Source organism: Mytilus trossulus, chromosome 4 (genome assembly GCF_036588685.1).
Source record: "Mytilus trossulus isolate FHL-02 chromosome 4, PNRI_Mtr1.1.1.hap1, whole genome shotgun sequence".
NCBI classification, from domain to species: domain Eukaryota; kingdom Metazoa; phylum Mollusca; class Bivalvia; order Mytilida; family Mytilidae; genus Mytilus; species Mytilus trossulus.
In genome coordinates this window covers 85004239-85018392 of record NC_086376.1, presented here as the reverse complement: position 1 = coordinate 85018392, position 14154 = coordinate 85004239, and the positions used below count along the sequence as shown (strand labels likewise).

Here is a 14154-nt window from a genome sequence, read left to right as displayed (position 1 = left end):
ATTATAATTCGGACTCAGAAACAAGTTAAATTTCTGAGTTTTACACCTGAAGTTGGCATTATGCTTATATGCTCACACACGTGTTTGACTCAGTGCATGTAGTGTAGTGGTTGTCGTTGGTGTATATCTGCCATATTGGTCTTTCGGAATTGTTTTGTTATAAATCATTTTACATAAGACCGTTAATTTTCATATTTGAATGGTGTACATAAGTCATGTCGCGGCTATTGTTTTTTTTTTTTTTTATCATTGTTGAAAACCGTACGGTTGCCTATAATTGCTCATATCCACTTTATTTGACTTCTGGTGGATAGATTGTAAATCATACCACATCTCCTTATTTTTGTTTAATCTCTAAAATTTAAAAATTGATATCACAACCTGCTTTATACATAATTAGTCTAGTAAAAAAACTATGTAATAGACTTAAAAAAAAGTTTTTTGAAATAAATCTTATATGTTTGGAGATCTAAAGGGGTCAGCTACTATCGATTCAGATCAATTTGGTGGTCCTTGTCCAAAACGGGCGTTGATTAGGGAAGCTAAAAATTGGACGTCGATTAGAGAAGTCTAAAATTGGACGTCGATTAGATAGAAATAACATTGGCCGTCGATTTGCAATGTTTTTTTTATTAGTTGTGACGTCAACTTCGGACGTCGATTTGAGGAATGGACGTCGATTAGAGACCGGACGTCAATCTGAGTCTAACATATATATATATATAAGAGTTAAGTTTACTTATCAGCTATTTCAGTCATATGATTTGCTGTTTATAGCAACTTTATGCGCAGTTATTGTTTTGTTTTAAGACATTTTTGATTTAAATGATCAACCGATATGGTTAAAAAGTACAAATAATTACTTAAAAATTCCTGATTAATTATCTAATAATAGCTAGAAGATACACAAAATAAGAGCAATTCAAACTTTATCCTAATCATATTATCAATTGTGAATCGATGTCATGAAAGGTATTGATGTATCTAATAAAACTGAACTTAACACACGGTGGTGTTTTAGAATCTTTGACTTTACATGTTGCAATGTACTATTATGTATTTATCTGTCCTTAGCGTTCTTTGTACTATGTTCCTGTCATGTAATTTTGTCATACAAGCGGTGATTTAGCATTGCCATATACGCAAGCGGTTTGGCTGGACATGATACCAGGTCCAATCCACCATTCTTCTTAAATGGTCAAGTAGCAAGTCACATAAGTGTCTTTACAAACTACTTTATATACTGGGTTTGACATAATCATGAGTCAACCAACTGCACTCATCTTTTACCTGATTTCCGTCTTTGTTCAAATGAGGAAAACTTCTTCATAAAAGGTAGCATTTTCACATAACCTCACTTTCCACAATCATGCACGGTGAACTCGACACTTATCTGAACTGATAAGGGTTGTCAGTATCCAACCGAAAGTAAGTGGTTTTCTCGAGGCATTCTGACCTACTCCACCAATAAACATTGACTACGATATCGACATTGTAATTTCGCTCGTCATTTGTTACTTTGAATCTTGTACGTTATACGCATCTTAAACCAGTATCGATATCAACAATATAAACGATATTCAATCAGTAACGACATAACATTCTGTATTTTAAATACATTTTAACTAAGTGTCTATATCGATTTCAATTTGATATCGACATTTTGATTACCCCTTGTAATGTGTTATTTCGATTCATAACTTTTTATTAATTTCAAATAAGTGTCAACATCATCAATATTAATTCGAAGTTATAATTTTTGTTTCGCTTTAGTCATATGTTTATGGATAAAAAAATTGGTCATATTTTTTTTCTCTTAACATGCTTGCTTTGCAAATATTTGCTAGTGGAAAATTTTCCTAGTTCATCTCGCAACATCAGCATTTGGAGATTATTTCTTAATATGTTCTTTTTATTTATCTAAAAAGTGTTTCCTAAATCTTAATTTGTATCAATTTATATACTTTTTTGTAAATGTCTTCAAAAAATACAGTTGCAGCATTGCAGTTGGTATTAGTTTGCTTACTTGTATGTTAAAGACAAAAATTCGACAACCTCAAATTGAATAAAAAATCAATTTCAAACTTTAAAGCTAAAACATTTAGTGCTTATTCATTGTGATTGCAATGGCTAAAAGTAATAAACCATTCTGCATAAAAAGTTGACGGAAAATAAATAGATAAAAAGATATTGTTGTTTCTCGTTTTGTTTATATAGATTAGACCGTTGGTTTTCCCGTTTGAATGGTTTTACACTAGTAATTTTGGGGCCCTTTATAGCTTGTTGTTCGGTGTGAGCCAAGGCTCCGTGTTGAAGGCCGTACCTATAATGGTTTACTTTTTAAATTGTTACTTGGATGGAGAGTTGTCTCATTGGCACTCACACCACATCTTCCTATAACCATATTTCCTTCTGCATTAAATCTCCACGTATACTGTGGATTCATTAATATTCGTTGGAAACCAATTTTCGTGGATTTCGTGGGTACAGGAAAACCACGTATTCAAATGTTCAACGAAATACAAATTATATAAAGGAATGAGTGTAGACTTTGCCAAAACCACGAAAATTTGTACCCACGAAAAAAAAATGGATCCACAGTACACAGTATTTCTAAAATGCACAAGTGTCAGTTGAAATTTTTTCCAGCATTACTATCTATTAAAAACTCTTAACTTGAGACCAAATGACATGGAAGTTAAATATTATATTGATATCTATATCACTAACGGAAAGCTGAATACTAAAATTTATGGTAAAAGGGATGATTTTTCATTACCTATCGTTAATTATCCGTTTTTAGATGGTGACGTTCCCTTGTCACCATCTTACGGTGTTTATATATCTCAACTTATACGATTCGCTCGTGTATGTAACAATGTTTTAGATTTTAACGAGATAAATTTATGTATTACTGAAAAATTATTACACCAGGGTTTTCGATATCACAAACTAGTCAAACATTTACTAAATTTTATCATCGGTATAAAGACATCATTCGTAAATATAGCTCAACATGCAGACTTCTTATACGTTCAGGTATTTCACATCCATTTTTTTATGGAAATATTCTTTTTAAAGCACAAATGTGTCAGTATTCACCTCAGAAACTTACAAAACCTTTGAATAGACACGATACTGTTGTCAAGTCATTAAAGATTGAATATTTTGGCGTTAATATTGAGTCACTGATCAGGTCTTTGCATTGGAACCAAACACATTTTTTCTAAAAACAGGTGTTGGCATGACACGGGTTATGTTCTTCTCATATATGTTATGATGGTATGATACGAAACCCCTAACGGGAAGGATTGTGCCTGATGTTCATATGATGAAATCATAATCTTTCAGTCAGTTTAATTGAAGTCTGGAGCTGGCATGTCAGTTAACTGATAGTAGTCTGTTGTTATTTATGTATTATTGTCATTTTGTTTATTTTCTTTGGTTACATCTTCTGACATCAGACTCGGACTTCTCTTGAACTGAATTTTAATGTGCGTATTGTTATGCGTTTACTTTTCTACATTGGCTAGAGGTATAGGGGAGGGTTGAGATCTCCTCACAAACATGTTTAACCCCGCCGCATTTTTGCGCGTGTCCCAAGTCAGGAGCCTCTGGCCTTTGTTAGTCTTGTATAATTTTTATTCAAGTTTCTTGTGTACAATTTGGAAATTAGTATGGCGTTCATTATTACTGAACTAGTATATATTTGTTTAGGGGCCAGCTGAAGGACACCTCCGGGTGCGGGAATTTCTCGTTACATTGAAGACCTGTTGGTGATCTTCCGCTGTTGTTTTTTTTCTTTGGTCGGGTTGTTGTCTTTTTGATACATTTCCATTCTCAATTTTATTTGCGAGCCTGCGTGAATTTCCGAAATGATTTTCAGAGACATTGGTTCCTCATCTTAGTGATTATTGGAAAAATAATAAATGTACCTTTAAACCTTATAAAATACTATATACATTTGAAGTATTTTAAATTTTCATTCTATTCGATTGTTACTTTATCAAAAGCAAAGAGCAGTCACGTCATTTTTTTAATATAAAAACAAATTTGCGAGCATCGTATGAACTCCAGTTGAATATGGATCGATGAAACTAAGCAAGTATTTAGGAAAACAAAGTTCAAATGTATATTGTAATGCTTCTTATACGGGGCGTTTTCGTGATAGTATGCTGATATTGAAAAGAGATTACATGTACATCAAACAATTGAACTGTAAATTTATAACTAAAATCGACACTTCAAACAGTTATTAAAGTAGTAGTCCATGTTAAACTTGATCTTGTATACTTTAACGATATTTCTTTCTTTCTTAAACAAAACTGTAAATTCAATGAAAACAGTAGTAACACTTCGCATTCAAGGTTTTAAAAGAAGGAAATGAGATGTGCTTGCTAATGAGAAATCTTCCAGAAACCGATTGGCGTGTATATGTATGCTACTGTAGAACTGGATAAGGTGGGCATTTTCACAATAGGTGTACCTGCAATAGAAGTTTTTATCTTTATTTTCAGCTTGAGGGCAAAATTCCTTCCACAACAGTGTTCAGTCAATCTATCTACAAAGTTTGATGCATTCTTTACTGCTGTCTTTTCTTTAAGCAATGGACTTGTTGAATACTACCTTTACCTATTCCACGCTGACATTTTCTTGTTTATATACACCAGTATATAATATGTAAGTAGAATGTCACACCTGACTGAGATCTTATATTCTGTTATATATTTACACACAGTTATATTTGCAGTCAATGCAATGTTAAACAGAACACAATACCGTTTAAATTTTCAGAATTAAAACTTCCGGGTAGTTTTGATTGCCATATCATATGTATATAAATTCTGGATCATTCAATGCGTATATTTATAAAAAGTTTAAGATAAAAATTAATTGTTTGAATCATTCGGAATTCTAATGTGTAATAATGATTATTTTACAACATTTACTTCTTCTGAGTTATTTGATGATTTCAACATGTCAGAATGGTAAGCATACTGTATATTAAAATTCAGATGTCTGTAATTATTCTGAAATGTACATTGTACTACTGTACAAACTAATTTAAAAATGTTAATGCAGACTTTTCTATTCCTGCGTTATATATTATCCTATGATAGAAATGGTTATCGAATCGAAAGCTACTTCCGCATATTTGTTTATTAATTCATTTTTACAATTCCTACTCACATGCATACAAAAAAAAAACGAACAATAGTTGCCGTGTTCCAAAACAGAACTCGCAAAATTATTACTGAAAGACATTTGTCATCTGTAGATTTTTGAAAATATTTTTATGAAATAAATATGGAATTCAAGGTGAAAGACAATACAGCATAGTGAAAAGGAAACAAGTGCATATTTTTTTCGATGGCAATACTATCACATCTCCATATTTTACATTTATCTTTCAATCGAATTTCAAATGAGGGGTTGAGCATCAAGCAATTTAAATTTTGTATTTCTTATAAAGGGAAGAATGTCTCAAATAAATGGTGTTTCAACACATTACCATCTTTGGAAATTATCTCTATGAGTCAGTGTCAATGTTATTTAACAGCTTGATGAACATTGTATGTATATATGTCAAACTCGGATCATATTTAGCAATCGAATAACCTTATCAGTTCTGGATATAGAACATCAGTAGTAATAATGCTCTAAGGTAGTTTATTTCACTCTAAATTGTATAAGTATGCACAACAATCTATCTGAAAGTGATAAAATTGAGAATGGAAATGGGGAATGTGTCAAAGAGACAACAACCCGACCAAATAAAAAACAAAAAACAACAGCAGAAGGTCACCAACAGGTCTTCAATGTAGCGAGAAATTCCCGCACCCGGAGGCGTCCTTCAGCTGGCCCCTAAACAAATATATACTAGTTCAGTGATAATAAACGCCATACTAATTTCCAAATTGTACACAAGATTTCACCTTTGATTCCTGACCTGAAATCTGTTCTTAAAACGAGCAATTTCTTATATCACTGTTGTTTATTGTTTTAAGAAAACTATACTTTGACATTATACATTACTGAAACATAATTACACGACTAACTTACAATGAATTTAATGAATATTGTCTGACGAAAACTATTTTTGAATTCATTTGACAGATTCAAATCCACAGTTACTATATTCAAATATCAACGAAATAGAGATTATCGACACTGACACCGGTGTAAAGACAACGATTGCTAGTAACATAAACAGGGCAATCTCAGTTGACTTTCATGTTACTAAAGGCTATATCTACTGGTCAGATGTTACAGACCACACAATATCCAGGTAATATTATAACTACAAACTGTCGCTATTTTCTTGGAGTATCACATTCAGGTGCAAGTAACATGTGTAATGATTTTATTCAAAATATCAATTATACTTCCTAGATATGTATATATATAATGAATATAAAGTGCCTAGAAAATCAACCTAACGATGTTAGAGTAGATCTGATTCATAAATTACTCCTCGAGTGGGGCTGGATATCATCAGATTATTACATTGCATTTTGCATATCGCATGTATGATCAGCCCAAGGTTCAATATCAGCCCAAAAGTCGCATGGCTCGAGGGCTGATATTGATCGAGGGCTGATAATACATGCAATATGAAAAATAACATGTTATGATCTGATAATATCCAGCCCCACTCGTGGAGAAATTTACGAATCAGATCTACTCTAACATCAGATGCTTCAACAGTGGAGAAAAATAACAGATTGATATATTGATCCTTTAACGTGGTTCTCAAATAGATGTTCAAAGAGTGAACAGTTCACTGACGTCGGACCACAACAGCTTTCGGCGACCAGGTGTTACCTTTCCTCGTCAGTTTTAATCTAGCGTCGTAACACAGTACATGATATATAAGGCATGAAGATAAAATTGTTGCAGATCAGCAGAATTATCTATTGTAAAAGATCATACAAATTAATGTAAGATGCGGTCACAGAACTAATTGTATTATAAAAACGCCTAAACCAACGACGACTCTATAACAGATTTTATCAATCGGATCATCTGCAGTGATGATGATATAAGGCTAAAAATACATTCTGTATGTATATTTCGTCCCATCAGCCGAACAATGATAGATCTGTGTTTTTAAAGGCTGTTTATTTTTTCATGAAAATTTGAAGCTGATTTCTATAGTAAGTGTATTTGTTCTTATCCTGATTTAGAGTATTTTCTCTCAATTTGATTGGCTGATATTGTCCTAATAAATTTCAGTACATTTTTTTATCACGTCAATTGGAATTACCTCCCTTATTTATTACATCAATTGGAATTATCTCACTTAAACCATTGACCTAATAAAAAAAATTGAGTTGCTTTATAGTCATAATATTTTTATTTTTTCACAGTTTTAGATTAAATATCTATAATATATTATTGATATTGTCCGAAAATAGAATTTGAATATAATAATATGTTATATAACAAAATCAGGATAAATTCGTTACACAGTGTTCAATTATCCTAATACGGAATTTATCGGGTCAATAAAATTCATATCGGGTTTGGTCCGCCTCACCCGATATGCATTTTATTGACCCGATAAATTCTCGTATTAGGACAATTGCACACTGTGTAACTAATATTCCCACGTCGTGATTCAAACTCATGCTAAGTATAAATATTATGGCACCTAGTCGATGTGACCAACAAAATATGTTATAATCCTGGTACCTTTGATAACTGCTTACACCATTTTTTTTCTAATTAGGGATAATGTATGATTCTTATTTGTTTTAGGAAGTATGTATGATCACATATTAAAAACAATATCCATTATTTAAACATATGGAAATCGTTAGGCCTTTGTTTGTCAAAAGATAACAATCCAACGTTTACTGGAACCATTGTGTCGTGTCGTTTATTTAAACTATTGTTGATCCGTCTTTTCACAATTAATTTTTTTTTCCATAAAGGAACACTAGCTGTCAAATTCTTGTTCTCCGATTTGACTTAAATTCTCGTATTAGACTAATAACACACCAAAGTAATATCTGAAAAAAACTAAAGTCTAAAATAGATAAGTCACGATGCATACATTTGATAAAAGTGTATGAACATTTCGTGTGTATTTTAGACTCCATATAATAAACCATCGATGTGATCTCCAATAACTGTCGTTTGGCATATAACCTAATATAAAAATAAATATAGATATACATACTAGTATATAGCAAACTCGTTCTATTGATTTTTACAGGTCTCTTTGATTCCCATTTGTAGGTTAAACAATTATAAATTTAACATTTATAAGAATGAGTTTTCGTGGATTGAATCAGTCAAACAAAAAGTATACTCTTCTTTCACGTCCAATGTTGACACTCTTTTCCTTTTAAAAGCTGAACATTGAACATGCATTGTTCATTGCGTAACACATCTGTCGCTAAGGGGTTTAACTGATAGTCACATGAATACGGTTTCATTGAGGTCGAATTATTTGCTTGCAGGTCAATTCAACTACTGTAAACCAACTTATTTTCGCGGATACTGTATTTCGCGTTTGGTCATATGTAGGCCACTTCGCGGCTATTTAATTTCGCGATTTTCTAATTTACTTGAGATAATTAAATAAGAAAAGACCCAAGTGATACATATTCGCGACGATTTAAATTCGCGTTATTTTTCTTCTCGCGAAAGTCGCGAAAATAAATTCACTTTCATTACTGATTAAACATCATATTTTTTTTTTGGTCAAATATCGTATCTTATGCCCCTTTAATTGTTTTTGAGTTCAAATGGCAACACAATTATCACAAGACAAAAAAAACCTATGTAATTAATTTAAATCATCTAATGATGTTATGCCCTTTCGGTAACCTGTACTGAAGTTTCAATTTAATAATTATCAACCTGAATATTATCCATAATTTAAAATGTTTACCAAAAACAATGACAAAAAACGACATGTATAAACTATCAAAATTACTAATCTTGATTCTGATCACACATTTATTTATGAATTAATGTGAATCAACACAGTTATAAAACGTATTTCTTGCAAAAACACCTTTATTCAAAATTTAAGAAATGAATAAGAAGTAAAAGCTGAATAATATTTTTTTCCCGTCATATATATCCAAATATTTTTCACGAAAACAAATATTTGACATTTTGCACTTGTTTCATCCAGAATTAAGTACCAATCATCAAACAATGGGACAGTCGAAGTTGTTATCACAGAAGATATAATGACCCCGGATGGAATTGCGATAGATTCTGTCAATGACCATCTATACTGGACAGACACAGGGATAGATAAAGTAATGCGATCCAATCTAGACGGATCTGTAAGAACTGTCATTCTGGATACAGATTTACAAGAGCCTAGAGCCATTATGTTGGATACATCGAATAGGTACATATTGCCATCTTATTAGATATACTGGTTTTAATTTACAAAGCGTTACTAAATTTATAGTTTTCAATGTGTCTTTCATTTCATTCAGTATCTTATACTGATCCCTTTAATGTGTACACTTCAATCCACCATTTTCTACATTTGAGAATGTCTGCACCTAGTCAGGAATATTAAAGTTGCTGTCCACTCGTTTGATGTGTTTTATCATTTGCAATTTAATTAGGGATTTCCGTTTTTAATTTTCCCGGTGTTCAGTATTTTTGTGAGTGGGTTCAGAACATTTACTGGCTCGACGTCTTTATTTATATTTGTATAAGTTGCTGTAAAAAGGTATAAAGTCTGGTTTGATACTAATGGACATGTCTGCATAAGTTTTATATATGTTTTGTATTATCATAAAATACAACTTAAATTTCAATATTAAGGATGAACACGAATGCGGCCACTTTCGTTTTACACGAAAACCGTCTAAAATTTAACTAAAATGCTAGAATTGTGAAGATTTTAGTAATTTATCATGACTAAATGGTGCTAGTACCCGATATATGTGCATTGTATTGTCAAAATCAGCCCACATTTATGTAGCAGAAGCATTCTACTGTCCAATGAATAACTAAAAAATTACATTTCAACAATTTTATAAAACTGCTATATTTTGGGGCCAAAAAGGGGTCTTACTGGACCTACTCCTATTAGTATAAGTTTGTTTCAAACTGTATTTGATAATCTGATGCATGATTGAATGATAATTGGAATCTATCAAGGTCTCTGATTTCCATGTATGAGACAAAGATATTCCAAATTATGACCAAGAAAGCATTTGCACGGATTTTTTTTCTGCATTTAAATAAATGCTACCTGGAATGATGTAATGCAAATATCTTGTAGTTAGAAAGTAAAAGGTCTAACAACAAAAGGGTTCGATATAATTGACTAAATATTCTGAAATGGCATAACCTGTCAAATTTCAGTTCGTCGAATTGACTAAAATGTTTGCTTTATAACTTTATTAAAAGTATATCTAAATTATAAAAAGTCTAAAATAAATAATTTATAATGCATGGGCATGATTATATGTATCAACATGTTGTATTTATTTAAGTCTAAGACGTCATATAATAAACCATCGAGGTGACTGTCAATGGTCATTTAACCAGATATCAGCATAAATATAAATAGAAAATAAACTCGTTCAATTGGAATTTCAAGGTCTGTTTGGTTTCAAATTGAAGGTTTAAAATATTTGTTAACCATCGTTTTTACCGGTATGAGAATGAGTTTTGTGGATCGATTCAGTCATTTGAACGGTTTACCCTGGTTGCAAGTTCAATGTTGACATTTATTTCCCTTTTAAATAGTGAACGCGTTTAACTCATGCATAACCCATCGCTATTTTTTTTTAAATGAAGGTCTCACGAATACAGATTCATAGAGTTCGAATCATTTAGCTGCAAGTAACTATTTCATTAGCGTTGTTTTAAGTATACATTGTATTTCGGAAAATGAGAACAAAATTGGCAGCTAAACACGATTATTATTTTTCTATTTAATTTCCTTAATGGTTGAAAAAAATATATATATGTTTATATCTCGTAGCTAATGACCATTAAAATTGGTGAAGCTCTCTCTTTTAGTTTCTTTTTAAGTAAGGAAAATAAAATATTTCTGCATAAGATGCGTATTTCGACAATCAATGTTTAGCCATCGAGGCTTGAGGCAAGCATATTTGAAAATCCAAAGCTTAAAATACGAAAAAAAAAAACCCAAAAAACAAAAGAGTATAGCAAAGCTGGGCAAGACACCAGAGCTTTGCAAGAGGGAAATACATTCCTCAGTTTGAAATGATTTAATAAATTTTGTAACGGCTAATTTTTATAAAACAGAATCCGTATTTTCATGCAAATACAGTAGTGCGGGCTACATAAATGGTGATACCCACGGTTACTATCTGTCAACCAGTAGAGGCATCGACCAAGGGGTAATGATGACCTAAACGGGACAAACTTTTCTTCACCAGATGCGCATTTCGAAAACCAATGTCTCTTCAGTGATGCTTGGATGCCAAATTATTTAAAAATCAAACGCTTATTTACAGGACGAAGAGCTATAAACCAAAATGACAAAAAAGTTTACCAAAGCTAGGCAATGAATTCGAGCTTTTCGTTAGGGAGATACATTCCTTAAATTTAAATAATTTCAGTAATTTTGTAACGGCAAATTTGATAACACAAAATTTATATGTTTATGCCAATACCGAAGTGATGGATACTTGGATACACATAGGATACATGATCTTTTTTCTAGTGTAGTTATGACGACATTAATATATCGCAATAGAAAAAAATAGATATATGCACTGGTGCCTCTGAACAGACACTTTTTTTCATTTCAGCGCCTTTTATAGCTGTGGTATTGCCTTTGCTAATTTTTGAAGGCCGTACGGTGATTGTTGTTAATTTTTGTGTCATTTGGTTACTTGTGGCAATCAGACTACATCTTCATTTGTATACTATTGTATTTACAACATAGGTATATCTAGGTAATGCAAAGTAGTTGTCACCATCAATTTGAAACACGATAAAAGTAATTATAATGTAAAATATAATATGATATCCATAACGGTTAGGGAAAATATCCTATTTGATAATAATCATGTTTATTTGGTAGCCTGATGTACTTAAGTGACTGGGGTACTACGCCAAAAATTGAAAAGTGCAAGTTCGACGGAACAAGTAGGCAAACAATTGTCAGTGATGACTTAATGTGGCCAAACGCATTAGCAATAGGTATATTTATATAAAACTGATCATTATGTATAATTTCCATAAAAATAATAGAAAAAAAGCATGCAATTAAATGTTAGATGAACTGTGAAAATTTTAAATAAAAGAATAAAATATGGATGTTTTAATGATATAATGGTTTAAACTGAAAGGACATTCATATTTGCATTTTATGATCTATCATGTAATTTTGCTGTTTATAGTTTTCGAAAAAATGAAAAGGAATATTTTCCAAAGTGATAAAATATATGATAATATATCTGTCATATTGAACGAATTTGCATGTTCAATATAATTTATAACAAGGAAAAATAATCCTAAATTAGATAACAATAACTCTTTGATAATATACTACCAAATATTTAGGCAACGTTGATGATACTCTGTCCAATATCTGCATCGCTGATGCCGGCAGTAGAGTAGTACATCAATTTTCACCATCTTGTAAATTTCTCGTTTGCCTAAGTGTAAATATGTGTATTTTTTATATTCATATCTATATCATTTATTTATTGACCTCCTGATTGCGTACCCAAAATTTAAAAGTATAAAAAACAATATCGGTAGGGATGCAATTTTTTCAACTCATCATATATAAGCTTTGTGCTAGGTGAAGAAAAGGTAATGAAAATATCGGCAAATACATTTATATTATAGATTTTAATGACCAAAGAATCTACTGGGTTGATGGTGGATTAAGACAGATTAAATCATCAAACCTGGATGGGTCTAATATACAGTTAATTCTGAAAAGTTCGGAATGGTTACCACACCCTTTTGATATGGATGTATATGGGAGCTATATATACTACTCCGATTGGTCTCTTTATGGTATTTTTAAGGTTTCAAAACTGGCAAACTCTACACCAGTAGCCATAACTAATGAAGTGTTGTCACCAATGGGAATGAAAATTTACAGTAGTAATGGTAAGTCATGTCGCGGTTGAAATGTTGTTTAACATGTCATTAATCTTATCTATTTTGGATCTTTGACCAGTTATTTTGTAATTTTAAAATATAAATATTCTTGGAATTAGACAATTTCATAAGCTCCTGTAAAACACTTCATACAGACATGTATTCATATATAAAAGTTCATTCTAAACTGATTTCGATGATATTTTCATTTTGACTGATATGAATTTATATTTCACTGCATTTAAGAGACGAAAAGAGGAATACATTTAATCTGCATGAAAAACATTACTTTGAATGATGATGGTGGAACCGGTAGTTATAGTTTAACTAGTGTGACCAATTTTTCCGAAGATTATGTTTTGGTAACTGGGGTTTAGGTACCGCCTTAGCAACTGTCACCTTGTGAATATGAGTGTTAACAAATAGAACACCAACTAAACGCATACAACTTATTGAACATAGTTTGTTTTTATTCTAAATAACTAATGCTACATGATATATTAGTTTATGCTTTATTGATTCATTTACTGCTTTTAAAATAAACTGTTACAGTATCGAAAATCCTTGTTTTCTTATATAAAACGTATTATACACATATTTACAATTAAAGTTGTTTATTTGATAATAACTGTATTTTCCATGTTTTACGTTTCATTAACATAAAATAATAAATAGATATATATTTTTTTTGAAGTGTCATATATTGAGTAACAGTTGAACAAGATACATTAGCAATATCTAAAACAATCAACGCTTAGCCAAACAATTTGACTTATTGGACCCTGACTCATAATCATTTAGTTTATATTTTGTTATGATTTTCACATTTGAATGGAGAGGAAGACACCGACTTCATTTTTTTTAAATTTTAATTACTATTTCTGTACTTAGAGAAATATGATAACAGTTTATCTATTTAGTACTTATAAAAGTTGTGACAAATATATTATTTAAAATAAACAAACGTTTGTTTATACAAAAACATGTAAATGCAATGACTATTCATAAACAATACTATCACAACTATAACAACTTTAGATGTGTTTTAGATCACTGAAATGCATGAATAATCTG

General features: G+C 31.3%; 1 protein-coding gene across 1 annotated transcript in view; it reads left to right on the top strand.

Annotated features, from left to right (window-relative positions):
* Positions 1-4864: 4864 nt before the first annotated feature.
* The window catches only part of LOC134716867 (uncharacterized), a 33433-nt gene continuing 24143 nt past the window's right edge, over positions 4865-14154 (top strand). The window contains exons 1-5 of the mRNA XM_063579880.1: positions 4865-4988; positions 6118-6289; positions 9152-9376; positions 12047-12165; positions 12820-13089. Coding sequence (XP_063435950.1) covers positions 4928-4988; positions 6118-6289; positions 9152-9376; positions 12047-12165; positions 12820-13089 — 847 coding nt within the window. The 5' untranslated portion in view covers positions 4865-4927. The remainder of the gene's footprint in view (positions 4989-6117; positions 6290-9151; positions 9377-12046; positions 12166-12819; positions 13090-14154) is intronic.